The sequence below is a fragment of the Botryllus schlosseri genome, chromosome 5 (genome assembly GCF_051294905.1).
Source record: "Botryllus schlosseri isolate E-star chromosome 5, Bs_hap1, whole genome shotgun sequence".
NCBI classification, from domain to species: Eukaryota; Metazoa; Chordata; class Ascidiacea; order Stolidobranchia; family Styelidae; genus Botryllus; species Botryllus schlosseri.
The window spans coordinates 11,868,676-11,896,151 of record NC_137240.1 but is presented as its reverse complement, the minus strand read 5'-3'; the positions used below and the strand labels follow the sequence as shown (position 1 = coordinate 11,896,151).

Below are 27,476 nucleotides of genomic sequence, written 5' to 3'. Positions count from 1 at the left end.
GCAAGTCAGTAATCTTAAAAATGACATCGACCTGCTGTAAAATGACAATTATATTACTATCACCATTGATGTAGAAACATCACGAATACACAAATTTTAAGCTAGGTGGGTAGTTTAAATCGTCAAGCTCTATCCATGCGTAAAAACATTTATGCGAAAAAGTTCAACAATTCCGCAGCAATTAGGCCAGGGCGGGCAACATGCGGCCCGCGGACAGTTTTCCGTCTTACATGATAATGTGGCCCGCGGCCCCAGTCTGCCGAGATTCCGCACTACTTGCTTACTACGTTAAATTTTAGTGACTGTATGTAGCGTACGAGAGTGGAGCTTACGCTTAAGTTCGTCGTAGCGAGAAGACTTGCATTATCAGCATTTACGATATACTCAACCCTAATGTCGTTAGTGGAAATCGTGTTGTTCGTCGACTGCAATGGTCATTTATACCAGGCTGATATTTCTTAATTTTGATTCCGTAACGGCCGAATTGTAGCACGTCACACTTCTAGGCTTTTGTAAGGCACCGCTTATGTCAGGGGTCGCCGACTCAAAACGGCTGTCGTGGGCATACTTTTCAAATTTCACAGAGGATGCGGGCCGCATGAATTCCATATCGAGATTAATTAGGTCACACAGTTGAACAACGACGCTATCTCGTCACCCACTCAACCCGAATGAGTTGATAGCTTGGTAAAATCGGGGCGCCGGGCCTATCGAACGCCTTGAAATCTTAATTAAGGATTGCACCGTGTGTTGGTTGATCAGAGAGATGTAGACATGACGGCGCCTGCCGTATGGCAATACTGTTCTCAAATCCACATTGTCTTCGTCACTATCGGCGTGAAATGGCTTTGAAGTAACATTGCAGTCGTTAAAATACATTCATTAAATACAATTTATTCCTGGTATATGTGGATAAATGGGTCAATATCGTATCGATTCAGCAATCCGGCCCGCCAAGTACTTAATTTTCCCATATCCGGCCCGCCGACTGGAGAAGTTGCCCGCCCCTGAATTAGGCGATATGGCAGGGGTGGCCAAGAGGTCGATTGAGATCTACCAGTCGATCGCTGCGACTTTCATTGTAATTTAACGTGTATGCGACATACGTATTCGTGGCCGATTGAATAATTTGCACATCCAGAGATAGTAAAGAGTCCTGTGACACCAGACTTCCGCGAAGTATGTCATTGACATGTGCTAGGCTATGCATTGTTATGTGCGCCCGGGTCGGTACGTGCAAGCGTGACTATACTCCGTAGTCAGTACCGGTGCCCTGTTGTTTTCACGATTTTTCCTCTTCGTACTACATAAAATAAACGACGGGTTCCAGTTGAGACGTGAGCTAGGTTTTCTTGTCACATTGCTGCTAGAGCATGCTCCAAAAAGCATATATGACAAAAGGAATTACTAAATTCATGCACGACACACAGGTAATAGTTTTCAATCATACGGCGGTGATCAACTTTTCCATAGCACCGCATATCAAATGCTTGCGTACTGGATCAATAGTGAATGTTTCGTGTTCCGCAACATAAAATTGAGAGTCATGCCGTGTTAGACTTGACTAACAGCGGTTATAATCCAAGCAATGCTCGATCTAGTTAGGGTTTGCGTTGGCCACCCCTGCCATATGACAAAAATTTTCAGATAAACATACCCGATGTAAAAGATATTGTGTGTAACAAGACATAGATAGCTTAGCATATTTGTACTATGTTTCAATCCTTGGAAAGAAATCTATAGCTGTATAGAATAATTTATAACTTCATATTAATCAGAATTCATGTAACAATGGCAATGCAGGAATAGTGCTGTGTTTTCATTTGGTCATCATTTAACAAGGTCGTCAGATGTGAATCGATGGTTTCTCAAGTAGGCCTAACCAAAATTTGAACTGTTTGTCAAGTATACACCATTTATTGTGCGGTTTATCTGGGATCGTTATCAGCAAATCGATACGTCCTAATCCAGGTATTCGAGTGTGAGACTAAAATAGAATATGATTGTTGAGTGAGGATCCACCTCAAAAACGCAATCGTGTGTCCCAACTTCGCGACTTCCTCGTAGCAATATGGCGTTTTAGAACTTGCGGGTCGGCAAATATACATCCTCAAACAAGAGCGCTCAATGCCCCAGTTATCACTTATGAATTATTCCTTCATATAGTGGTCTACACGGTGCGATATTCGGCATGAACTAATTCCCTAGAGGCACAGGCACACGCATTTGCTAGAGAAGATGATAATTCATGATGAATTGGCTTACGGAATCAGTGTGTTACTGTTACATAGAATTTGCATGCAGAAAAGATTTGAGGTGAAAGAAAGATCTGTAAACATTATTTTACAATAAAAGTCATTGCATCACTTTGTCAATGTATAATCCGTACCGACGCTGCCGTCACCACGGTCGATTGCGAATTCGATTTCGGGACCGAAGATATCGCACCAAATGATTACTGAAGGTGATATCTCACAATGTTAGTAATAATTTCTGGAATGCGAACACCATACTTTGCAAAATCTCATTTTTTCATTGTTGCGGGATTAATTAGGATCGAGCTTTATTATCTTAGCTAATATGACAGGTGACAAGCCTTCATCTTCTCCTGGGCATTTAAGCGAATGTAAATTTATTATACCTTGTACCAGGCCTAGACTTTCGTATACTGAGTAGAGGCTGCGCACGGCTTCGCGTTAGCTTTATATAGGTCTTGCGGGAGAGAATTGTGTCATTCTTCCGAGTGAGAAACTGGAGCATATTTGTTTATAACCTGTATGTGTATGTGTATATATACATGTGTGCAAAGAGTCACTTCTCTATTATCGGAGACTAGTGTTCTTAACCTTTAGTGACAAACTCAATTTGGGTCGCGGGCGAGACCAGCCAAACTACCTTTAAATCCATAGATTTAATTTTCATCGGAGGGCTGCACTATCAAGCCTGTATAATACTACGGTTCATGTGGACTCTATTCCATAGAAAATTAGCAATTGACAAAAATGCAATGCCTAGCCGATTGCAGTTATACTCATAAATCCCTAACAGTGGCTGCAATATGTTGGCCGTGGAGTCACGACAATATAGATTGGACTATTTCTAGGAATCTTTTTATGGCAACTGATATTAGCGTGCTTTGAAAAAGACATTGGATTGAAAGAATGGACCAAATGGCTTCGTGAGGGCGGATACCTTTTGAGACAGACGTTATATAGCAGGGTCACCACATATATTTGCAGGATATTCTCTGAGCAATGTGAAGCTTGCATACAGCGACTTAGCGTTGGTGTTTTCGCCCTTGTGAATAACTAACCTTTTCTCCATTAGGCCTGAAAACTCTGAACTGAATGTGAACTTATGTCCCTTCTCGGATTTTGGTGACGACGTCAAAGACTTTCAACTGACGACATTTGGCACCAGCCGGTTATGATGTGGCGTGTGTACTGTACGTATCTCGAGAAAATATTACTTTGCGAGTGTTTCTTAATAAAACTCCCGACTTTGAATAGAAATGTGCCGGATAATGCAAGTATATTCTATTTCTTCCAACGGACTTGTGAACGACAAATAACATAAGACCTTTGCGATTATTACATCCATGTTGTCTCGTTTCGACTTATTCCTCTCTTTTCACAGCATTGTAATCCTTGAATTGATAAAAATGGTAATAAAATGATATTGATAATTTAAAACAAACTTTGTGCCCGTCATCGATAACTGTGTTATTGCACGACGTGAAGTGGAATAAATCCCCAATACGAATAAATTGATTGTTGGTATTACAGAAATGAAACAAACCAAAACGTGAATTTCTAGCGATTCAACTGCAATAGCCTATGCGTTGTTGTTGTCCGTGGTATTCATGGTGTTTGTCGACTACTATGGTCATTTATTACAAGCCAATTTTCTTCATTATTATTCCGTAGCTGCCGACTTGTAGCACGGCCCGTACTTCTAGGCTTTGTATAAGACGCCGCTTACACGGATGAGATGGCGAGGAGGAGCCTATTAGATAAACCTCCAACACTTAGGTATAGGAATTCTGGAGTCGACCGCATATATGCGTTGATCATACATGGATACATATGCATGATGTATACATATGTCTACAATGTACCCTAGTGCAACCACAAAGTCCGCCCTTAGCTCGACCCAACAAACCCAATTCCGGAAATTACAGAACTATTTCTTTGCAAAGATCATATAATTCTATGGCTCGTCTAAAATAAACATTTGCTAATTTGTCATCTCGCCATGCCGTTTCTGTGCTGTTGCCGCCAAAAGAAGAAGTATCCGACTGTGATAGCTAATAATAACGCCGAGATAGCTAAATTGAAGGAGCAATTGAACGAGAAGCAGAAAGAAATCAACGATGGTTTCGAAGAAAAAGAAAGGATCAATGGAAAATTTCAGGACGCGAGACAGGAATTGGAGGTTGGCGATAGATGCGGCGTATTCTTAATCTCAAATTACATCAATTGACTGCAGTGACGTGCGGTGAGGTTCACGGCTGGTGAGGCACGCCTCCCTCCCACATACAAAAGAACAACACGCACGTAAAGAGACTTGAAATGTGAATAACAACAGCATCGGGTATAGAGAGCATTTTCTTTGCACAATGGTAGCCGTTGCAATTTCACATTCTATAATACATGAAGGACCGGTCGCTATTGTGCCAAATGGGCATGTTTAGACAAATAATAAATACTAGCTTTTCAAGTAGGCCTTCCGGTATAAATTATTCGAAGAACATGAAAAAAGCATCCTCAGTTACAAATTTTATTCAGTAAAAAAACACCACCTAGCCATTGTTTCTCTACGATGGCATTGTCTGTAATAAAGGCGAAGGTCACCTTCCTTGGCGATTTTTGGGGGTTCTGGTGCTCTGACACTGTTAATATTTAGATTTTCGGAATCAGTGTTACTATAGCATTTCATTGATTCCAGTTATTAAGAATTTCGAGCTATTTATGATGAATTGCATTGTTGCAGGTGAGGCACGACGCGCCAGTGCCTCACCTGTGCCTCACCTCTCCTTTCGCACTGTATTTTTGAATAATAATGATGCAAATTGATGATGTTTGGTGAAAAAAATGTTCCAATTTAGTTATTTATGAACATCGATGTCTAACATCAATATAATCATCGACTCATGGAGGGGTTTCACAATTTTCACTTACTCATCCAGACGACAGGTGAGGCACTGCCTCACCGCTGCCTCATTGGACCGCACGCCACTGATTGACTGTGTATACTGTGGAAGCTTTACATTGTGCAGTGGTGAAACCGGAGTCAGATTGGAGAATATCAATCTCATACTTGCTGCTACGCCAAACACACGTGGAACATACAAGCGACAATTTATAAGCCGGGTGCAAAAATACCATCATAGTACTTGCGGCGCGATTGCATATCTCAATAATCACGTAAATAACATCTCCCGTTCGTTTGAGGAGGAACCAATTCAGCAAATGTTTAGATACCTCGGTTATGCAAACTTGCGACTTGCCACTCGGCTAATTGCCCCGGTGCGACTATCGCACATCGATTCAGGTCAAGTGGATTGAAATTTGGCTCATGTGATGTGTGAACGATATGAACAGTGAAAAACCGTTTGCTTATAACTTCCACAAGCGGTCAGTAGCGAAGTACTTTTACTCTTGCGGATTTCCCAAGTATTTTTCCGACTTGTAATACTTACTCAAATGACTAGGCCTATGTATTTGGACCAATTTCACTTCTATGTAACAGTTTTTCAGCCAAACCTATTTTTGTAGCACTTGTTATTTTAAAAAGTAGAAATCAGTTTTGGGATAGGTTTGCACCAATTTATGGGTGACATTTGACGGTGCCATAACCAGTGGTCGAAATTGCGCCTGCGTCATGGTAACTGAATACATTTTCGGCACTCACCCATATTTGTAGTGCAGGATGCATATTGCAATTTTGAATGAAGTTGCCACCGATTGTTTATCTGCAGAAGGTATGTGACCCCTCGACCGAATACACTTTTTGAAACGAGATATACTTGAGTAGTTTTTGGACGTTTCATTTTCTACTTCCAATTAATGTAGTTTTGACGTGCACTATACATCTCTATTTCTAATTATAATTGAATTAAAATTTGTGGCATTACTTAAATTTCTGCTTGAGTGGCAACTCTGACTACTTTGAAGACCTCTGCTACTTCTATACAACCACTTTCACTTTGTACCCTTCTGTTATCACAATTAGGCACTGCGACTACGCAAATAAAAGTTGCCGAAACGAGGCATGAGTAAAGGGTTAATACGATTCGAATCTTCATTGCTTTATTTGCAAGGTGTAATTGTAACATATATATGCTGGTGGTCAGGTCATAAGTTTCACTATACACCACTTCTATATTTTTGTATACCGCCACAAAACGCGGTCAATGCTATGTTTATGCCTCTATGAGCTAGTTACTGTTAGCAGTCCTGACGTAATATGATAGATTGCACTGTCGTAGTCGAGCCCAAAACAGCAACAGTGGTTGTGAAATACACACGGAAACGGTGTACAATAACGTGTGGCAACAATGTACAATAACATGGCAAATTTCAACAGACATTACGTCGCGACAAACGTCAAACGGAGTCGAAATTAAAAGAGGATTTAACGAAAAAAGACAAGACCATCAAAAAACTTAAAGATGATCTTCAAGTAAGGATCCACATTTTGATAGTCAAATTTATAAGTTTGATCAGCACTCCAAAACCAGCACAATTGTGACCAGTATGAAGATGAAGATCGTACATTCTTTGCTACATTCTCATTTAGCTTGCATACAATATATTGGAACAAGACTATGTTCTCTCCGAAAGTTTGCATCCCAAAAAGACTGTAACGTTGATTTTTGATATTTATTATCAAGTGACGCTTCCATCATATAGCTTAAATCTATAAATTATAACTTCCCTGTCGATAATATCGCGATATCAAACCATTTCAACGTTCAGGACAAGATCAACGGAATTCAACCGACAACGCTCCGTTTGGACCTGGACGTCGTGAATTCATAATCATGACCACTCAAATATTTCCGAACCTCGGCAGATATTGCGAAAATTGTTATGCTTCATATCTACTGCATAGATAACACACATATTGTTTAAATATGATCACAATATGCCAGAGTACCGCCCCATCGGTTAATTACTTTTTCATGATAGCGACACGGCAATCGAGTACAAAGCTCGTCACGCGGTCATGCCGTTACATCAAAATGTATGCGTTTCATTTTTGTAGGGCAAGGAAAAAACTATATCCGAACTCAGAGCGCGTGTCGAGGAATTGGAATTGAAAATGTCAACCGAGTCACCACCGTCAGAGGTATTTCGCAATGAGCGCCGGTGCAATACCTCGCGTGAAAAATGTTCCGTTTTAGGTCCAACCGGAAGAGCAGCAAAAAAAACGGCCTATCATTCCTTCTCGTCACAAGACAAACGACGACGTGCAAGCGGAAAAAACGCCAAAAAGCGAGGAAGATAGACAATTTCTACTAAACGTAAGATATTGCGTCTAATCTTCATCGCTGCCGACATAGTGACGTCACAGAAGGAATGTGACGTTAAATATCTACCCTCTATGGCGCTTCTTATTATACATCACTTCAATTATTCCTCGCTAAATAGTCTAAATTACACATTTTGCTCTACAGGCCATTCAATCGAATGATATCTTACGAAGACTGAGTAATGTGCAGATCGAGCAGATAATCGACTACATGGTACCAGTGGAATATCCGAAAGGCGATGCCCTTATAAAGGAAGGAGATGAAGGAGACCGGTTTTATATACTACAAAAAGGGAAATGTGCCGTTACGATAGTAAGTCATTCTTTAAAGCGCGGGGTAAAGAAGGAAATTATTAGGGTACGCGAGAAAATCTTGCAGGTTTGAAAAAAGTCTCCTCAATAGTATAAATTGTATGTATTAGAACTCCAGCAATTTGTGTCCCACGCCCATGATGTCGTTTAGTGCCAGAATAAATGATAACTCTAGGGGGCATTGAAAGGTAAGTCAACACATGCAATCCATGGCGCCAATCTTGCGATATTGTGATTGGGAACTTGATATTGTAAAGGCGCGAAGAACCTGCGTCAATCCCGAAGTCACAGAGCAATGCGCGGTATACAGTGCATAGAAAATTTCAAATATATTTACATTGTACACATCATACAGTTCACAGTGTCTTTCGTGTTTAGAAACAAAAACACATCTCAACGATCAAAGAAGGCTCGGGATTCGGCGAAATTGCGATTTTAGAAGGAGGCAAAAGAACGGCCACGGTTACCGCTGCCGAGGCTGTGAAGGCCTGGTTTTTACTCAGAGGCGTGTTCAAACGATTCACGAAAGAAGCCATCCAACAGAGGGACAACGAAGTTATGCGGGTTAGTGGTCGAACAGAAACTGTTGAATAATTCACGGCAGAAACAACGGCTTCATAAACAGCGTATACTGTATACACTATACAACATGATATAGTGTATACAGGCCAACCCTTTATATTCTCAATATTGGCAATACATTGGATTACAATCTCTAGGGTGTTCCTCAAATTCAATACATCATGATAGTCGCACAGTAAATACCAAATGATATGGATTATTGGCGCATGCACTTTATTTGTTGAACGACCTGATTTTCATAGAAATGCGAAGTGCGTAAGTTCCTATTTTTATCTCTCACACTCTCTTGCTTAGTCCTATGGTATTATCGCAGACAATCACGTCTCTCAAGTACACTAAGTGACGAGCGAATATTACGAAATAGCACACACCATAAAAAGTTACGGGGTGTGGCATTTACGAAACTAAAGTTGCAATGAACAATGAACAATGAACATATTGTCTATGGCTCAGGGCTGTGATGCTCCACAACGCTCCACGAACAACAAAAAAACTCGATCTATACAACCCCTTGCAAGATATATATGAATTTATGCGTATTGCGTATATATCAATAAAATAGCGTAACAATACTACAGGGTAATAGCAAAGTATTCCAAGATGAATGAGTAAATTTGACAAATCGAAAGTAGGATCTTTGCCATGGGTCTGGCGATCCTGCCAGAGTATGAAAGCATTAAAAATAGATTTCCATCCCATACCTGGGAATTTCCATTCTGTGTATACCATACTTGCGCATATCCATATTCCATATATAAATTTTGTTCCGTACCACACCGTGCCCTGCGTGGAAGCTATGGTAATGGGCATCGTTTAACGCTAACCATATAACTCGCACCCGTTAATTTCAGATCATGAAATCAGTGGAAAAAATTGGGGTCACAGGTCGCTACCAGCTCAGCAGAATAGCACAGGCCGTCAACGAGGAAGATTTCTCTTGCGGTCAGTACATCGTGCGTCAAGGCGAAGTCGGCAGAATATTCTACATCATCAAGTCGGGAGAGGTGGACGTAACGCAGAACAGTCCCAACTCGTCTGACGACAAGGCGGAGACTTGGATTCGAGTTCTTAAAAGCGGCGACTACTTCGGCGAGGGAGCCTTACGCGAGTCGCACAACAAACGAGGCGCTAACGTGATTGCGAAGACAGCAAAAGTCTCGTGCTACACGTTGGATGAGGAAAGCTTCAATCAGCTGATAGGCGAAGCCGTTCAACCTTGGAACGACGGAGATGACATAGAATCGTCGCCTATCATTAGTCACCGTCCGTCGATCATCGATGTAACGTTGCAAGACTTCAATTTCTTGGCTATTCTTGGCTCGGGAGGATTCGGCCGGGTGGAACTGGTGCAGATGAAACGAGGGAACAAGACATTCGCCTTGAAATGCATGAAAAAGGTACGGTCTTGACGCCAGCAATAATTACACGGAGCTGGTCAAAGTACCCAGCGTTGCTACTCAAATAGAAATGGAACTAGCGCTGTAAATGTCAACTTACCTACAAGGTGAAGGAGAGCTATTTCCAAAACCGTTAAACTTGCTTCAAGGGTTAGACAAAGTATACAACGAAACTCTGAAAAGTACTCAGGAAGTCATAGTTACGAAAAATAGATACACTCTGCAGTTAATCGGAGGAGCTAAATTGTAAGATGTATATTCGCAATTGAAGTAGGTGCAATCGATGAATATAATGTATTTAGTGATGCAGGGCATTATTTCATACTGTTTTAATGACGGCTTCACTCTTAAAAGACATGCAAACTTGTCCCAAAACTACTTTTGTACTACTCTTACTACTTCTCAAAATCCAAAAGTGTAAAAAGTAAACAGTTTTTCAAGTAAAGTGGGAGTAGTCCAATAACATAGAGCCTTTAGTAAATACTGTAAGTAGGCGAAATCTGCTAAAAATAGAAGGACTTCTTTACTGACCATTATACGACCTCGCGTGGCTATTTCATACCGGATAGCGGGTTGATTGCTGACTTTCACAAAACAAACAACTGTATTCCAAACACAAAGACTATCGATGAGCCGTTTCGGGTTAAAGAATCTCTCGAGATATGGAATCCGGGGGTTTTCGTGGTGGGGACTTCAGAATTTGAACTCGAGCGTGATTTCAATTCAGATTGCGGACACGTGTGATTGAAAATCCGACGTTTGAAGCGGCGTTATTGGAATCTTATATCCGCAGTCCTAAACTGGGTCCTGAATTACAGTAGCCTACATGCGATTTCGGTGTCCTATTCGAACGTTTAAAGCGATTCGAGATATTCTGCTTCCTAACAGATTAGCCCATAGTTATCCTTCTAGCGCACGTTTAAAAAAGAAGGTGTTACTCTTCAGTAAACTCCGGAGTTCACGTTGTAGAGGATGCAAAGACGTCTCTATTACAATTCTTTTTTTCAATTATATGTGTTGGCTTATTATCGTTTGGCCAACGCGATCCTGGCATGACTGCCGTTCAGTTATGTATATACCACGGTGATGAACTAGTGCGGATCATCGACCGGAGCCGGATTGGATATCCGGCCGGATTTTTACAATTTTGACAGGACCGGATCGGAGCCGGATCAGTACTTTTGATGTTACGGCCGCAGCCGGATCGGAGCCGGATCACTACTTTTTTGATCCGGCCAGAATCTTTATGGACAAGCATAACTTTTATAACTATATAACTACCAACCAACCACACGTAAATAACCACCAAGCCAGTATGAACATAAACGAGGCATATTTATCAATTCACGGAACCTCCGTACCGAGTAGGGCCGGATTTCTGGCCGGACTTTTTCATTTTTGGCCGGAACCGGATTGGAGCCGGATCAGTACTTTTCCTGATGTGATCGGAGCCGGACCAGAGAATTTGTCGATCCGCTCCGCACTATGATGAACACGTCACTGGCTTCTGGCTAGTCATTTACTGATCGAATTTCTGGTGATACATTTTAACAAGTTGATTTGACATGGTTCTATTTTCAGATTCACATAATTGAAACAAAACAAGAAGATCACGTTTATTCGGAAAAGCGAATCATGATGAGATGCCAATCACCCTTCATCGTACGCCTTTTTAAAACGTTCAAAAATAAAAAGTATTATTTTGCTGATATTGTGTTGATGTACACGCGCACAGTCGCTAAGCATGCATCCGCTTCAGATATGTGTATATGCTAATGGAGCCGTGTCTCGGAGGGGAGTTATGGAAGCATCTGCGCGACGCAAGGAAATTCCCCCACAGCCGTACAAGGTTCTATACCGCTTGCGTCGTTGAAGCTCTCAGCTACCTCCACAAACGAAGGATACTATACCGTGATCTGAAAGTACACTTCACCCGGAAAAGCAGGGTTGTTATCTAGTTTTTAAGCTTGCTTACATTTCAGCCGGAGAATTTACTTCTTGACAACAGGGGGTATGTGAAGATTGTTGATTTCGGCTTTGCAAAAGAGCTCGATGTGGGAGAAAGAACTTGGACATTTTGCGGTACCCCACAATATGTCGCTCCGGAGATTATACTTAACCAGGTATGGTGGTGCATGACTGTCGTGCGATCAGAGTCAAAATAGTCCCGATATGATGCACAATGCACGTGCGGAATGATTTTCTCGCCTTACGTGAGTGGTTGCTTATCTTTGTGAGACGAGTTTATTAGTTTTCAATTGCTTCCATGCCACAATCACAAATCGAGATGGGTGGAAATCCTCCTTCAAACTAATGAAACTATATAGCAAAATATCTCAACATCTCAAGCTGGTGTTTGTTTGTTTGTTTTATTCGCTCCACTTTGGCGCTTATCGCCTATAAGGTCATTTGCGCCCAGTACATCAATTTCAGTAATTTCAACGGTCTTTTACGGTCTTTTTCGTCAGATTACGGACGACTTCCATGCACGCGCTCTTCCACCATCAGTCTCTCTCGATTTTCATGCGCCCGCAACTTAGTCTTTTGATGCCATCTTTCGGGAGTTCGGCTCTCTCTTTCTCTGGGCTTTTCAAGGCGCTGTATATACAGCGGGATCGGCGATGAGGAGCCCAGATAAACCTCCGACACATAGAAACATGGCAGAGCCGAGACTCGAACCAGTAACCATTGGTGTCGTGACTGCAGTGTTTAACCAACTGCGCCACTCGCTTCCCCCTCAAGCTGGTGTAATTTATATGTTCCTTCGCCATTTTGGCCTAATGAGCCAATATGCTTGAAATCTATCTTGAATACCATAAGAAAATTATCTATTCTTACTCCCAGCTGTTCTTTAGGAGTAAGCTGCAAAGATTTAGATTATGGAATGTGTTTATTATTACCTATAGGCTACTCAATCTTGACATTCAAATTCTAGATTGTCGGACACTGATTTATTCAATTTAGGGTCACGACATATCTGTCGACTATTGGGCGTTGGGTATCCTGATATACGAATTTTTAACGGGCAATCCTCCGTTTGATGCCGTTGATCAGATGAAAACATATCGCAAGATTCTAAGAGGAATAGATGCTGTTGAATTCCCGGTGAGTACATATTTAGCCTGCACACAACATTTTGAGATTATAGTATTGTTGATGGGTACCACCCCTACTCAAAATCATCCACCCGAACAGAATCAATGCACAGGCGCACCCATATTGGTCGTCAATTGACTCTTAGACTGGCATTCTACGAAATGTTCGAAATATAGTATCCAAATTAGATATTGTTTGATCAGATCACACCGTATACCTGCGTCCTTTCGTGATGACATCAACTGTCGGCGATACATAGTTTCATTAAATCTGTTTTATACGATATGTGTCTCTGTAGGGGGCACCTGAAAAGGATAGCAATTTATGGCACAGATGACATTTACTCTTACATGCATTTGCGAATCGCCAGTCGTTTTACAGCAAGCTATAACCTTCGAAATGGAAGCATAACCTTGGCAGTATTTGATATAATTCGTCAGATAATATGCAATGCATTCCACAGAGGTTATGCCCATCCATGGTATTAGTGTCCTCGCCAACTCCAGCGGTTCTATCAACCCGTTCCAGACACAAAATATGCAGTGCAATGCTCAAAAACACAATGTATTGTAGTGAACAGTACGCCCAAGTCAGACCAAGTAAATCGAAACGAGCTAACATGCACCTCGGCCAACTGGGAGTACTATTAGGGATGGTGTGAACCTCTGAAAGGTTCAGGTTCGTGAGAACGCGAACCTTTTTGAAAGGTTCTGTGTGAACGCGAACGTGAACCTCGTGACGTCACGTGACGTCATATTGCTACTTCCAATTCTACATTTCAGTGAAGTAATAGCTTATATTAATGTACAATTGTACAGTGTACACTGTACACGATACCTAGCGACGACCAATGTTCCCTCTAAGCTGCGCACGTGCGCAAATGCGCAGTGCTGACACGGTCTCTGCGCACAGAAAATCCAAGTTGCCCACAAAAATTCCGAAGTGATTACCTTTTTTTTAGTCGTTTACGCACTGTTGTCCGAGGTTCTGCGCAGTGAGTTTGGAGTGTGCGCAGACTCGTCGAAAATTAGAGGGAACATTGGCGACGACTCGGGCGACATAATGCCACATTGCTGAAGTACATATTGACGTTTTAAACGTCACCAAATCTATCAACTGGGGCTATCAGATGATATAATAATCCCATAAAATTAATATCTTTCGTCGCTTTGCCAACAATTTCGACGAGGACTTGCAAGGAAAATATAAGCTTACTCCTTAACGGTCCAGGCCTTAACGGTCCAGGCCAGATCGGACAATGTATTAGGCGTTTGAGTATTGCTACGTTGATAATGAGCGGAATGTAAAACGTTTTTTTATACTTGCTACCGATATTACCCCATTAACAAGTTATACAGCAGTAGCCAACAACCCAATCACACGGATTTTGTTTTTATGAAACAATAAACGTATGAAGTCAAGATTGACCCTGTACGCCTGCTAGATTTTTTTACATCAGACAACGATATCAATTTCATTGATTGGTTGCATAAGCATCATTCGCTGACTACATGTGGTGTATTTCGCTCTTGATGTTGTGTTAGATTGCGGGTCAAGCTCACAGCAGTGAGTCACTGAATATTCACAAACGGAAAGCTGGATATTTCGTACAAATCTTTGTATTAGGGCAAGTAAAATTTTTAAATTGTCAAGATTCATGCTAGTTTGGTGTTGATTTTTTATGCTGCCAGCGTCATGCATAGATTGGCCCGTAGTTGAAATGCAATGAATTTCACACATAGATCTTATAATGAAGTGAAAATTATAATATATGTATAAGGTTCACAGTGCAGAACCTACCAATGTGCGTTTGTGAACGTGAACCTCTCAATTTCTGAGTTTCACACACAGAACGCGAACGTGAATCTCACTACTATTTAATATAGTAGCCCATCAACGCCCGATATAATAGTGTTCGGTTTTGTGCTTTCGGACGTCTCCCATTTGACGCTCTCGTTATTTCTTATTCTCCTCCTTGTAGAAGACCTTGATCGGGTCACTTTCTGATTGCGCGATTACATCCGGATTAGCGGATGCTGACCAATCAATTTTATCAGGTGTCGAGTGGAATGCTTGTCTGAATTCCAGGTGTCCATAGAGAAAAAAGCTCAAAATTTAATAAGGCGGTTGTGTAAAGAACATCCGACCGAGCGATTGGGTAACATGAAAGGTGGCATCAACGACATAAAAGGACATTCTTGGTTCTCGGTAAGTATTTGATTAGTTAACGCTAAATGCTAGGCGGTTTTGCATCTAGTTTACAGCTCATCAGTAGTTGCCATGTAAGACGACCAGCACACTACAAAACTGATTTTTCGATTTTAATATAGTAGTGTCTTTGCTATCCAAGCCCTACAGTATAAGCCTAAGATGCATCTTCATTATTTACGTGCCCAAAATTTTCGAAGAGATTCCCTCCATCAGCTATACCGCTAAATCTGATCACATGGACTGAGAAAAGAATAATATTTGATAGTGTTGTATATATTGTACAACTACCAGTAATGTTATTGACGAAATTCGTTCATGGATTTGGAAATATTTGGGTGCTTAGCGTGACTAAGGACCGAATCTAAAAACCTTTTCATAACATTAATACTTTCGATTTTGGTGCGTATAGTAGGCCGATGTAGATGAATAGATAAGTACCGAAATCTACCTAGTAAAGAGACGGAGTATGACGCTCATAAATAGGGACACCCAAAGTGGTCGCGGGAGTCTTTGGTCCCCGACACAGGCGCCGTCTTGTTTATGAGAGAGAGAGAGTGTCTTTATTTTCATCCAACCAAAATACATATCAAACAGACGGCAATGATGGTGGTGCAGATAATATGCATGCACTGCACAGTATTCGATATCAGATAGGAAAGATCGGTACGACCGTGAAGGTCAACTAGTCTGATCACACCCGCATCAAACAGGTACACTTGTCTCTTTACAGAGACGAGGCATTCTGCTTGTACCATTAGAAACTTTAATGTGCAAGGTATTTGACACAGATGATGATTATGCCACAGACGCCGCAAGGGCTGTCCGCGATGCGAACTCCCGCAGTAGTCAATTTTGCATGGGTATTTGGCGTCTAGGTGGTCCATTACGAATGTTTGCTGGAATTCAGCAGCAAGTAATCGAAATGAGATCCCTGGGGTAGGCCTAACGTTCGGATCTAGTCAAATGGGAGACCTACGCGACGAAGTTTAGGTTAAATTCGGATTGTAATTCAATCATAAGTCTCGATTTGTAGAACGCCTCGACTTCATTACTGTACAGTGTACACATTTACATTCCGTTGTTTAATAACTATGGCTAAACTATTCCGAAAAATAATTCTCAGGGATTTGATTGGGAAGGTTTGAGAAGTGGAACCTTGGTACCGGAGTACGTGCCCATTGTAAACGGAAACGACGACGTTGGAAATTTTGACACGTTCCATCGCCGACTGACTCAGGAGCATGTACCGTCCGAGACTTCCGGATGGGATATGGATTTTTAACGCATCAGTATTTTATATCGGACCGCACTTTTATTAGTGGATTAACTAGATGTGCAAATGCGTACGAAGTTCAGAGACAGCAGTTCAGTCTGAAGCTTAGACAGTAGGCCTATGCGTGTTGTAATAAATTCATTGTGTTATATTATATTAACTATACTTATTGGTTATATTGTCTATAGTCCAACTTTCATTCGAAAAAGCATTGATAAACTCACATGCATGTGTTTTGTGTTTCTGCGAGGCACGTCAAATGATCTGGTGGTGACTGTCGGGTGTAGCCGCAAAGCCTGTCTAATCTTGACGGTAATATAACGCTGGTATAAATCAAAGACAGCCTTTTAATCCAAATGATTGACTACAATATCACAAAATGGAAGCACGCAGGTACGTAGGCAAAAAGTAGCATCCATAACAATGCTTCAAGAGAGCCTGCGTAAACGTCTTTATCGCAACGGCTAGTAACCATAAGGACAAACCTGGCAATGAGTGGCAATCGAATGTATACAAAAGAGAAAGAAATAACGCCAAGTGATAATGATGATTAGATTGCTGAATGAAACGTGCGCTAACTAAATTGAAATCGTCAAATGAGGAAACGATGTCGCTCAGTCGCAAACATTTTGTTTCAACATGACTTTGGAGTATGTATAGATGGCGGCAATTGACAACAACACCGGCCCATTAGGTTGATTTAAGGGCCGTAACCTGGTCCGAGGACTAGGAAAGTAGGATTAGGAGAGATCCATTTACCGTAGAACTGTATCTCATTAATTTCTAAAATTGTTTGCCCTTTCGTAAACACTCGTCAGCTATATCCTGGTCCATTGCTATATCAAGGAACTTTCGTTCGCGGTTTCACTATGGGCTATTGTAGCAGACTACTAACTAGAACTACATCCTAATTTATTGAGTCATATCAAGGAACTTTCGTTCGAGTTTCCATTATTAGTGACTTTCGTCACTTCCAAGTATATGTTATTGCAAGAGTGTAGTGACTTGGTGAAGTCACTAATAGCGCTCTACATACCTACCCCGGACGCGTAAAGAATGAGAACTTGACTATATCATCAATTTATTTAAAAAATTATTCAATCAATACACCACAAGATGACGATATAATGAAAAGATAGGGGGTGCCGCAACTACTTGGAGTAGTCTTTTAAGCAAACACCCACCGTGGCCTGTAGAATGTAAATAAGGAGAATGCACACTGGATTTAAGTAAGGATAACATAAAAGAACGTGACGAAAATGAATGCTGAATATGTCGGACTGTCGGTAGCTGAGGTCGATATGTCGGATTGTGGTCCAGCAGTCTTGAGGGCTGACGGCTAGCGCTCATCGAACTGTCCTGGCGCTCTCCCGCACCCGTATGTCATCATCATTGGTTTATTAACAATTTTATCAGTTCAATACACCACAAAAATGCGATACAATGAAAGATAGGAGGTGTCGAAGCGAATTAGAGTAGTCTATGAAATCGGACACCCACCTTGGCCTAGGCGAGGAGGCATGCACACTGAATGAAAAGTAAAGAAGCTAGTATGGCAAAAAGCAAGCAACAAATACGGGGTCGCATGGAAGGCGAGATCGATAGGTTAGTCGTGGTCCGGTAATCTTGAGATGGACTAGTATTCATTTCGTAGTAATTGCTTGTATTTCGACTTGAATGTGGACATGCTCGTCGACTGTCGGATGGCCGGCGGGATACTGTTCCACACATCGGGTCCGGCATATTTGATAGAGCGATGATCTTTTCGGTCGATCATAAGATATTTGGACGACGTGGACGCGAATGTGTTGTAGGCCTACTTGTGCGCTTTTGATTCCGGGGTTAAAAAGTCATTGAAATATTCGGGACAACGACCGCAGTGGAACTGATACATAAACTTGGCGATTTCTAGTATATTATTGATCTACTAGTATGGTCACCAAGTCGTATTCCAGATATCAATATATCTAGGATTACCAGGACACTTTTTTAGAGTTTTCAGCTTACAGTAGGCTACTGGAGTAAAATCCTGAAAAATGGTAAATTTATCCCGACTTTGGAGTCGGTTGACTTGAAAAAAAGGTTGACTTGAAAAAAAGGTCATTTTTCTGGCTCAAGTCCCGAAAAGCCCATTGAACCGTTGCTTGGCCGCTGATTTCATATATCTCAGTCCAATTTCCACGTACATTTAACAAAAATTCTCAAAAAAGAGGTCATTTAGGCGTCCTCTGAGGTCACCCTAAATATATCCCGTATCCCGTGGGCGAGATTATCTTCACAATCGATCCGATTCATACGTAGTTACATGCATAGGCGAGATACACAATTGCATGATACCGACATTACCGAGACTTGAAAGTTGATCAGCAATGTGTGGATGTATGGACATTGGCGAACAGGAGATGCCAGCAGGATCATTGCTTGGAATACGCTACTTGGTGGAATCATCGTACCTTATGTCGATTTTTTTCAAATTTTGACTTCCATTTTTCAAATTGATAGAAAACCAAACAACATTCTCATATTTTTTCGGCCATGTTTGTTATCGTTTCAAAGTCTACCATGACCAAGACATGGAAAGGACGTAGTATATCTTTGTCCTTGATGGTTTTGCACCGACTCATGTGACATACATACGATCTGTGCACTGCATATGCATGCCATGAGTGCATGATGTGCATATGCCACTGGACAAGGAAGGTGCAGCTTTCTAAGTCTTGCACCACCCCTCTATGCTATCCCAGTAATGCATGAGCGCCAAGCAGGAAGTCATAGATACCCGTGTTACTAATCAGGTCTTTGGTCTGACCCGGCTGGGGATCGAACTCACGACCTAGCGATCAAGAAGCCGGACGCTTCACCATTACTATCTTGTCGGCAGGAAGAATGTTAACTTACAGCAGTGGTTCTTGATCTTTTTTCCTCCAGCGCCCCCTTTCAAAAATTATCGTGCTCTAGCGCCCCCGCTTCATATTGTAGGGACTGTAAAAATTCAATGGGTAAGAGGGAGGGCCGTAACAGCACTTCGTCAGTCCCCTTAAAAATGATTGTCTTGCGCACCCATAGCGTGATAAATCAAACTTCTGGGGGCTTCGTGATTTCGATGGTCTGTAATGCTTGTGTGGCCTGGTCGCCCTAGGCGCCAAAATTTTCTATCATGCATGAATAAATAGGTGGTAATTGCGTATATATGTCGCTATAAACTTTTTATCCTCTCGTCCCAGGTAATCAGATTTACCAGTAGCGCTGAATGAGCGTTATAAAGTCAAAAATATTGTGACGGATAAACGTATTAAACTGAAGTAAGCACACGGTTCAAATTTGGTATTTCGTCACTGGCAAATAATTTTTTCAGATTGATGTTATTGGTCCAGTGGGGTACAGATTGCGACGACATGATAATTCGGCACGAGCGATTTGAGCACCTATGGACAATTAGACTTATATACATCGAAGTTTACGGTCAGCGTAAGGGCAATCCTCTTCGGCAAAGGTTTTCTCGCTGACGATCTTCTTGACACAATTCTCGGAGTCCCATATGGACCGGAACTTCATATGTCTTCGTGCATCGTAGCCGACGCTGAAATGCCTATTTCTATTCCCCATAATTATGCGTGTTCTTCCGTAGGATAATCGTCAAAACATGATGTGTAATTTATGTTCATTCACCGAAATAATTTAGGGGACCCTTCGAGCTCACCGATTGCGGTTTGGGCTGCAGCAGTTTCGGTCCTGGTAAGAGGTCAAAGTCCAGTCGGTCTTTTCGGGACTTTGGTATTGGAAATATTTCGCGCTTTAATCGCTCTCGAGAACCATTCGGCTATAATAAACCATATAATAATATAGTGTGGTAGATTCAGGGTCAAATCAAGGTTGTTATAACAACAATCGTGCACGGTCTCATACCCTGTGGTTCGAACCATCCCGAATTCACATCTGCGATTGGCATTACGGGGAAATATTGGTATTGGATTTTGTCTTAGTGCTTTATGTAACTGCAAGTAAGTCAACTGACAATGGGATGCATATATCTGCTCACATTAAAGTTGGTAGGGGAGACCGGGGACAAATGTAACTAGGGGCAAATGTAACAATCGACCTCACCGCTAGTAGGATAGAGAAATCAGCTTGATATTTTAAGTGCGCATGCAGTAGTTATCTCTCATATTATACCTGGAGTTACATTGAGCAACGACGCGAAACCCCGGAATAATTAGAAAAAAACGAAAATTTTGACCCTTGAGTAAAGTTTTTCTGGTCTGGAATAATTTGTTTAAACGAATAGTACCTCAAGTAGTTACAACGTAATATATGTAGCTGGAACAATGTTACCATAGTCTACCGTGATGATAGAAAGAATAGGACTTGCATCGCCGGGAAGGTACCATACTGAGACACTAATCATGGTCGAGCGTGTCAGGGGCAATCGTAACACTCTGTTACTTTTGCCCCGTTACAATATGTTATCAATTCTGAATGTCTTTGTTCATATGTTGGTATTACCATTCATCTACTGCAACAGCCAGAAGTTCACCAGAACAGATATTACCTTACGATACCAATTCTAACATGATGATCTGTCGAAACGGCCATACAATAGTGGTGATGTGAATCTGACGGTTCGGTTATTTTCGTGATTCAACCACCCTTTCTCATGTTGATCGACTTTTGGTGTGTCGAACGTCAATGGTCATGACTGAATTCTGGTCCTCTGACTTTGATCATGGCCCACTTACATTTTGATATTTGATGTGAACAATTTATTTTAATTTTGTACAGCACAGAAGAATGTCATTATAGCTTTGACGCCACACAATGTTGCGTCCTCGTTTTGCTATACTATCATCGGCCCATTCAACCAAGATATGTTAGCCAGGTCGGTTTCGCACCTTCGCAGGTGACCGAATGACCAACCTATTATGCACGCTGAACAACAGAACCTTGGTAGAAGAGGCCGAATATGTGTAGGGAGATGATGGAATGAATGTGTCTCTTGTACACTGTAAGCTTGAACAAGACACGAAGGGTGACATTGCATTCAGATGCCATAAATGCGATGGGGCGTAGCCTGGACGCGTTTAAACGTCTCTTCCTTTAGTTTCCTCGCAATATTACAATTTGTGCATCCGTTTTCGTTTTTCATTTCGTTTGTGTTTAGTTATAAATAACACTGTTACAATTGCCCCGGAAGGGTGGTACAATTGCCCCTGGGTACGGGGCGATTGTAACATTTGAGCAGCGATTTTTGCGGCCCAAAATTTCCATGATTGATTGTTGATTGAGTTCCAATTTAGTTTTTATATCAACTATCGAGTTGTTGGCTTCTTTATCTAAAACTTTGGAAGTGAAATTTCCACGAGAAAAACACGTAATGTTGGAAAATACAAAAAGTGTTACAATTGTCCCCGGTCTCCCCTACTGTACCCAGTTATTAATTTTAACATGAATGTATTCTAAACAAAGCAACTGATATTATATATTAAAACGTTAATGTGAGGTTGTGAGCCCCAACACTAGATAGTATCACACTTTATGATAGGATAGGATAACGTGATATTATGACGATTTAATTTTGTAGCTCTCAAATACAAGTATATTTAGTTATTAATTGGTGCACAAAGCTTCAAAACTTATTTTATGTACAATGGGGCTCTAAAAGTACGCGCAATTCGTTTTACATGAATTACAATAACCCACTACATTTATGAAAACATATGTAGCAAACATCGTCGCGTAGCGCGACCAAAAACGGGACGGGTTTAGAAGGTCCACGCTCTCGCGCCAACTGTGAAACCTAACCTTAACACATAGGCCTCTGACAATTAACACGAAACATAGTCGAAGGTGTTTTATTACCTACTGTATCTGTGTCGTGAACCGCTGTTACCAGGAAATCTTGAAAGCGTAAAAACGACTCTATTCAGTAAATCATGCAAAAGCAAATAGAATATGAAATACCTAAATACCACAAAAGCCCAAAAAGGTACCATGCATTACGAAGTAACATGATCGAGTAACACTCAAAATTTGGTCTCAGACCTCCCGCAGAACCAACGCAAGGGATATATGCTGTGTATATCGGCGGGCAGATAGATTTTGACCACCATCTACCGAGAACAAAATGTACCAAACTTTATACGTAATAAGTATAGCAAGCAGCACCGAACTTGATTCAATTTAGTATAAGAGCAATGTTAACCGATTAGATACATTATTAATTATTATCGTCATATATGAAGGCAGTAAGAGTAAGAGCAAACTCACGGTCATAGAAAAAAATGCATAAAATTGAGCTATTTTCAGCACCGCAGCAAAGTTTAAAAAGACCACGACGGATAAATACACTCGATCGATTTGCAAACAACAAAAACAGTATTACAGATAAAAAATCGACTCTTACAACGTTAAAAACAAGGCAGACCACATCGATAAGGGCCTGTTCAAGCTGCCAACACGTGGCGGCGCGCCGACGAATCACTGGTACGTTTGTGGTTAGTAAGTGTCACTTGTGAACTTCATCCCTTCGCAGGCTGCCGGCCAGGCAAGTTTACTGCCCCGGTGGAATTAACGGCACAAAACTATACAATCGAGATAAGCGGCCAAACCAGCAACCAACAATATCAAGGCAATACCAAAATACAGTGAACGACACGCACCGCCCTCTCTTACAACAACACTGATGACACGATGATATGTAGCGTAAATCTATCAGCGAGAACAGGCCCTAACGTCGCAAGGCCCTTGTGATTAGGACGTAAGCTTCTGTGAGACTGAGCCCGCCCGTGTCCAGTTAGTATAATATTTCTTTTTCCTCTGCTTTTTTCGACGCCTGCTTGTGTTTCCGCGCCTTCTGATAGTCGACGTGCTTCTGACGTTTGAAGAAGCCGCACTGAATGAAAATATGTATTTGTCAACACACGGCACCACAAACTCAAAGGCGAGTTATGCAAATGTATAGGAACAAACAAAACCTATAACAACAAAGTAACATTATGCAACTGTGATACGGCGAATGCAAATTGTTAACCTCAAACCCAAGTTATGAGTGGATTCACCTCACATTCTGCGACTGACCTACAAACAATTTGACGCTATGTCCATTTTAGGAGGAATGATAACACGAATAGCTACAAAAGAAGCGTGTAAACTACGGACCGCATGACAACACTACGTGCGGCCATGTGTGTTAATTTGTCCTCGCGATGTTCAGTTCGTCACAACTCATTATGAATGTGCAATTTGGAACACCACTATAAACCGAACATCTTAATTATAGGCACACTTTATCAAATTATCAACTGCTACATAAAGCGACAGAATTATTTAAATCTTTCAGACAACATGTCGTCTTCACAGAAGAAAGCAAGGAAGGCAACTTTCACACAGTAACACAGTAACATGGAATCCTTCAGTAACAAACATGGGAAGACTAACAGGGCTGCAATGACTCGAGTCACGATTTTCTGACGACTCGACTCGGCTCAAGTAATTTTCTCATAATACGGAAATGACTCGACTCGACTTGAGTCAATCTGTGTATTGACTCGACTTGGACTCGAGTCATTGCGCATGACTCGAAGCAAGTCATATGACTCGAGACTCAAGACGGCCAAGACCAACGTTTCATTGTAATTTCGAAGAATAGTAAAGTAACCACACTACTGGGATTTCGTCTATTGGTATTGGTACTTGAAAATGCGACCGGAAACTGCTAAAGTGAGAAAATGAGTATATTATAAATGCGAACCGTTCGAGATCACCAAACAGAGTTATAAAAAGTGGGTTTAAGAAGACTTTAACTGGAAACTGAGCAGTCAACACTATGACTTGGACTCGAGTCATAATAGCATGACTCCGACTCGACCCTCCTCTCGATGACTTGGACTCGGACTTGACTCGGTGGTGAATTGTAAATGACTCGACTTGACTCGAGTCAAAACTATAAAAGTGAGATTGACTTGTGACTCGGAGCCTTGTGACTTGGTTACAACCCTGAAGACTAATACCGTGAGACAGAAACATATTACTTCTGAAGATTTCAATCCAAAAACTAGCTTTCTACTACGAACGGTTATCAGGAGACCGTTTGATGAAATTGCACCCAACATCATGTAGTTTCTGATATTTGGCACCATACCATTTTTTGAAATTTAATTTGACAAAACACAAACGCCGCCAGTCGAATACCACCGCAACCCAGACGGCAGACACCCACCTTCCACATGATCAAGATCAGAAAAACGAGAAGGAACAGCCCGGCCACGCTGGCCACAACGATGATCCACCACTGCAACGGCACTTCCGGCACAAACAAGATCTCGGGCAACACGGTGGTCGCCACCACGCTGTCGAGCTTGGAATGGTCGGAAAACTTGATGTTTTGCTGGAGAACGGTGAGCTCCGCGAACGAAGTGACGTAGACCTGCGGGCGGATGAGAGAAAGCGATGTATTGATATCGACAGACTCTCACCAGGAGCGAACGTTAGTGAATGAGGTGAACCGAATTCCAGATATGGAAAGAATTTTGACGTTGCGACAATAACAACGACAAGTAGCCTACAGAACAGCAGGTAACAATGCACAGTAACAGAGTGACACATTGGCACTAAAATCGCCGAATAACAACAACACTTTTCGAATATCACTACGCGCCAAACTCACCCCGGTTACTCTGTTGTACTCTTCGAGAAACGTGCTGTTCCACAGTATAGCCGTGAAGCTGACGGACTGCGTAGATTTCGGCCTCAAATCGCCGAGGAAGCACGTTATCTCCATGCACGACACGTCGTCACCGGCGGTACCGCAGTCCTGCAAATACACATGGACACTGTCGACGCTGTTCCCGCAAATATAAGTGCCGGCCCACTTCTCCACGGAGTACATACAAACACCGGCCAAAACCTACTACAGAATTCCGAAAAAGTGGAGGCAATTCGCACAGTACTGAATATATAGTTCCGTATAACCCGTTAGTAGCATCATTAATCATCTTGCAATTTCTAAAATACCAACCTCGGCACGCAACACCTAGACCAAATCTACTTTTGAAACCACTCACTCCGGCACTTCCATTTTCTACTTGTGTTTGCAGCAGTTTTGACTTGTCTTAGAACTCGCACTTGTGCTCGAGCACCAACGATAACTACTTTCTCGTCACTAGTTATTTCATTAGCAGCAGTGATGCTATAACAGGCTTGTACAAAATATAATAGTCAACCAACTACTCGTTTTTTGAGTAGTTCTAGAAAAGTGTGTAGTTCTAGTGCTGGTGCTAATTGTCTATTTTGAAAATACAGTAGTCGTACAATGTACACGTCTGGCCTACAAGTCTATGTCGATTCGGCTGGCGGGGCACCTACCAGAATTGCGTAATCGCTGGTCCCAGAATCGGAAATCGATTTCAATTCTCCGGGCGGGGGATCTGCCTCTCGCTTCCGACGACTTCCAACGCTCTTCAGTCTGAGGGGGTTGACGCTCTTCGGCAGGGTACAGTTTCCCGGGTCCGGGGCGTCCGCCTCCAAGAGGTAAAACAGCCACTTTCCGTTCCCGATCTCTTGCGGCCACCTGATTTTCAACGCCACGTCTTCCACGACGCCGGTGCCCGCGTTGGACACTTCGTACCTGCGATCGAACGAAATGTGAGAAGAGACGCAGTGGATAAGAGAGAAAGCTCACTCACGTGTGCGTGTGCAACAGCCCGGCGTCGGACGGGCTTTTGACTGCCGCGCTGCCCACAACTTCACCCGAAAACTTGACCTGCTCCTTGCTCGGGTAGCCGTCGAGCATCAGCTGCGCTTCGACCTCGACAAAGATGCGATAGTCCGTCCCGGGGTCCGGCTCCATCTGCTGGCTCGTCCTGTAAAGAGTGCGGAGAGATTAATAAATTTTTTGGGACAAGACGCTGATGAACGCAAGCCCAGAAAAATAGAGCCTGGTTACAATCACATGATCAAAGTGGTTTTGTCACAGGTTACTAGCGAATTCGACACTAGAAATGTGATTAATAACCATTAACATTATGAAAGCAATGCTGAGCGTGAATTGAGATAAAAGACCAGCGGTGAATCTGACGTGTTGAATTTGGCATTAGAAATGAAATAACTATTATCATGATGAAAGCAATGCCTCAATATTGCATTAATAAGTTCGAAAATGAATGTTTCACAGAATATCAGTGTGAATTGTAATGAGCCACCGGAGGAGAATTCGGCATGTGCATATCGGCACTACAAATCTCATACCTATATATAATAGGAAAGCACAGGGTTGTAATATCTCCAGTCACGATTTTCTGATGACTCGACTTGACTCGAGCCCTTTTCTCAAAATGCGGAAATGACTCGACTCGAGACAATCTAAGTATTGACTCGACTTGGACTCGAGACATTGCACATGACTCGAACCAAGTCGTACGACTCGAGACTCAGACGGCCAAGACCGACATTTCATTGTAATATCGAAAGAGTAGTAAAGTAACCACCCTATTGATATTTCGTCTATTGGTACTGGTACTTGAAAATGAGACCAGAAACTGCTAAAAGTGAGGAAAATTAGTATATTATAAATGCGAACCATTCGATATCACCAAACGGAGTTATAAAAAGTGGGTTTAACAAGACTTTAACAGGAAACTGCGCAGTCAACACAATGTCTTGGACTCGGACTCGAGTCATAATACCATGACTCGGACCCGACCCTCTGCTCGATGACTTGGACTCGGACTTGACTCGGTGGTGAATTGAAAATGACTCGACTTGACTCGAGTCAAAACTATAAAAGTGAGATTGACTTGTGACTCGGAGCCTTTTGACTTGGTTGCAACCCTGGGAAAGCAACTCGTCAATATTGCACTATAAAGTTCGAAAATGAAAGTTTCAAAGAATATCAGCGTGCATTGAGATAAACGGAAATTGTAATCGAATTAGAAAGTTGTTTGGCACTTGTGAATTCGTCACTCGGCACCTGGTATGTGTCTATTCATGTATTCGGGTAAGAGGTGAAGTGTTACGATAGGTTAGTATTAAGATTAGTGGCCACCAACTGCCGAATCCACTGGTAACACAAGACT

The 27,476-nt window shown here is 41.9% G+C and overlaps 2 protein-coding genes across 3 annotated transcripts in view; one reads left to right on the top strand and one right to left on the bottom strand.

Annotated features, from left to right (window-relative positions):
* The first annotated feature begins 3,540 nt into the window (after nucleotides 1–3,540).
* LOC145439739 (cGMP-dependent protein kinase 1-like) lies at nucleotides 3,541–16,630 on the top strand. The gene is made up of 13 exons (XM_080317350.1): nucleotides 3,541–4,434; nucleotides 6,589–6,684; nucleotides 7,270–7,353; nucleotides 7,409–7,528; nucleotides 7,682–7,849; nucleotides 8,227–8,412; nucleotides 9,282–9,827; nucleotides 11,409–11,521; nucleotides 11,587–11,749; nucleotides 11,810–11,950; nucleotides 12,792–12,932; nucleotides 15,012–15,131; nucleotides 16,258–16,630. Exons 1-13 carry the CDS (start codon nucleotides 4,255–4,257, stop codon nucleotides 16,414–16,416), a joined length of 2,217 nt encoding a protein of 738 aa, XP_080173476.1. The 5' UTR covers nucleotides 3,541–4,254; the 3' UTR covers nucleotides 16,417–16,630.
* Nucleotides 16,631–22,242: 5,612 nt separating this feature from the next.
* The window catches only part of LOC145439726 (integrin alpha-6-like), a 28,182-nt gene continuing 22,948 nt past the window's right edge, over nucleotides 22,243–27,476 (bottom strand). For both annotated transcript variants that reach the window (XM_080317309.1, XM_080317310.1), the window contains 5 exons: nucleotides 26,088–26,264; nucleotides 25,768–26,029; nucleotides 25,070–25,216; nucleotides 24,623–24,829; nucleotides 22,243–23,296 (listed from right to left, as the gene is read on the bottom strand). In XM_080317309.1, the coding sequence (XP_080173435.1) occupies nucleotides 23,198–23,296; nucleotides 24,623–24,829; nucleotides 25,070–25,216; nucleotides 25,768–26,029; nucleotides 26,088–26,264 (892 nt within the window). In that variant the 3' untranslated portion in view covers nucleotides 22,243–23,197. The remainder of the gene's footprint in view (nucleotides 23,297–24,622; nucleotides 24,830–25,069; nucleotides 25,217–25,767; nucleotides 26,030–26,087; nucleotides 26,265–27,476) is intronic.

Bases quoted from the DNA above. Each gene is read 5' to 3' on its own strand.
- LOC145439739 (XM_080317350.1), top strand. From the start codon at position 4,255: ATGCCGTTTCTGTGCTGTTGCCGCCAAAAGAAGAAGTATCCGACTGTG. The intron at 4,435-6,588 runs GTTGGCGATAGA...AAATTTCAACAG, and splicing joins ACGCGAGACAGGAATTGGAG to ACATTACGTCGCGACAAACG. The intron at 7,354-7,408 runs GTATTTCGCAAT...GTTCCGTTTTAG, and splicing joins CCGAGTCACCACCGTCAGAG to GTCCAACCGGAAGAGCAGCA.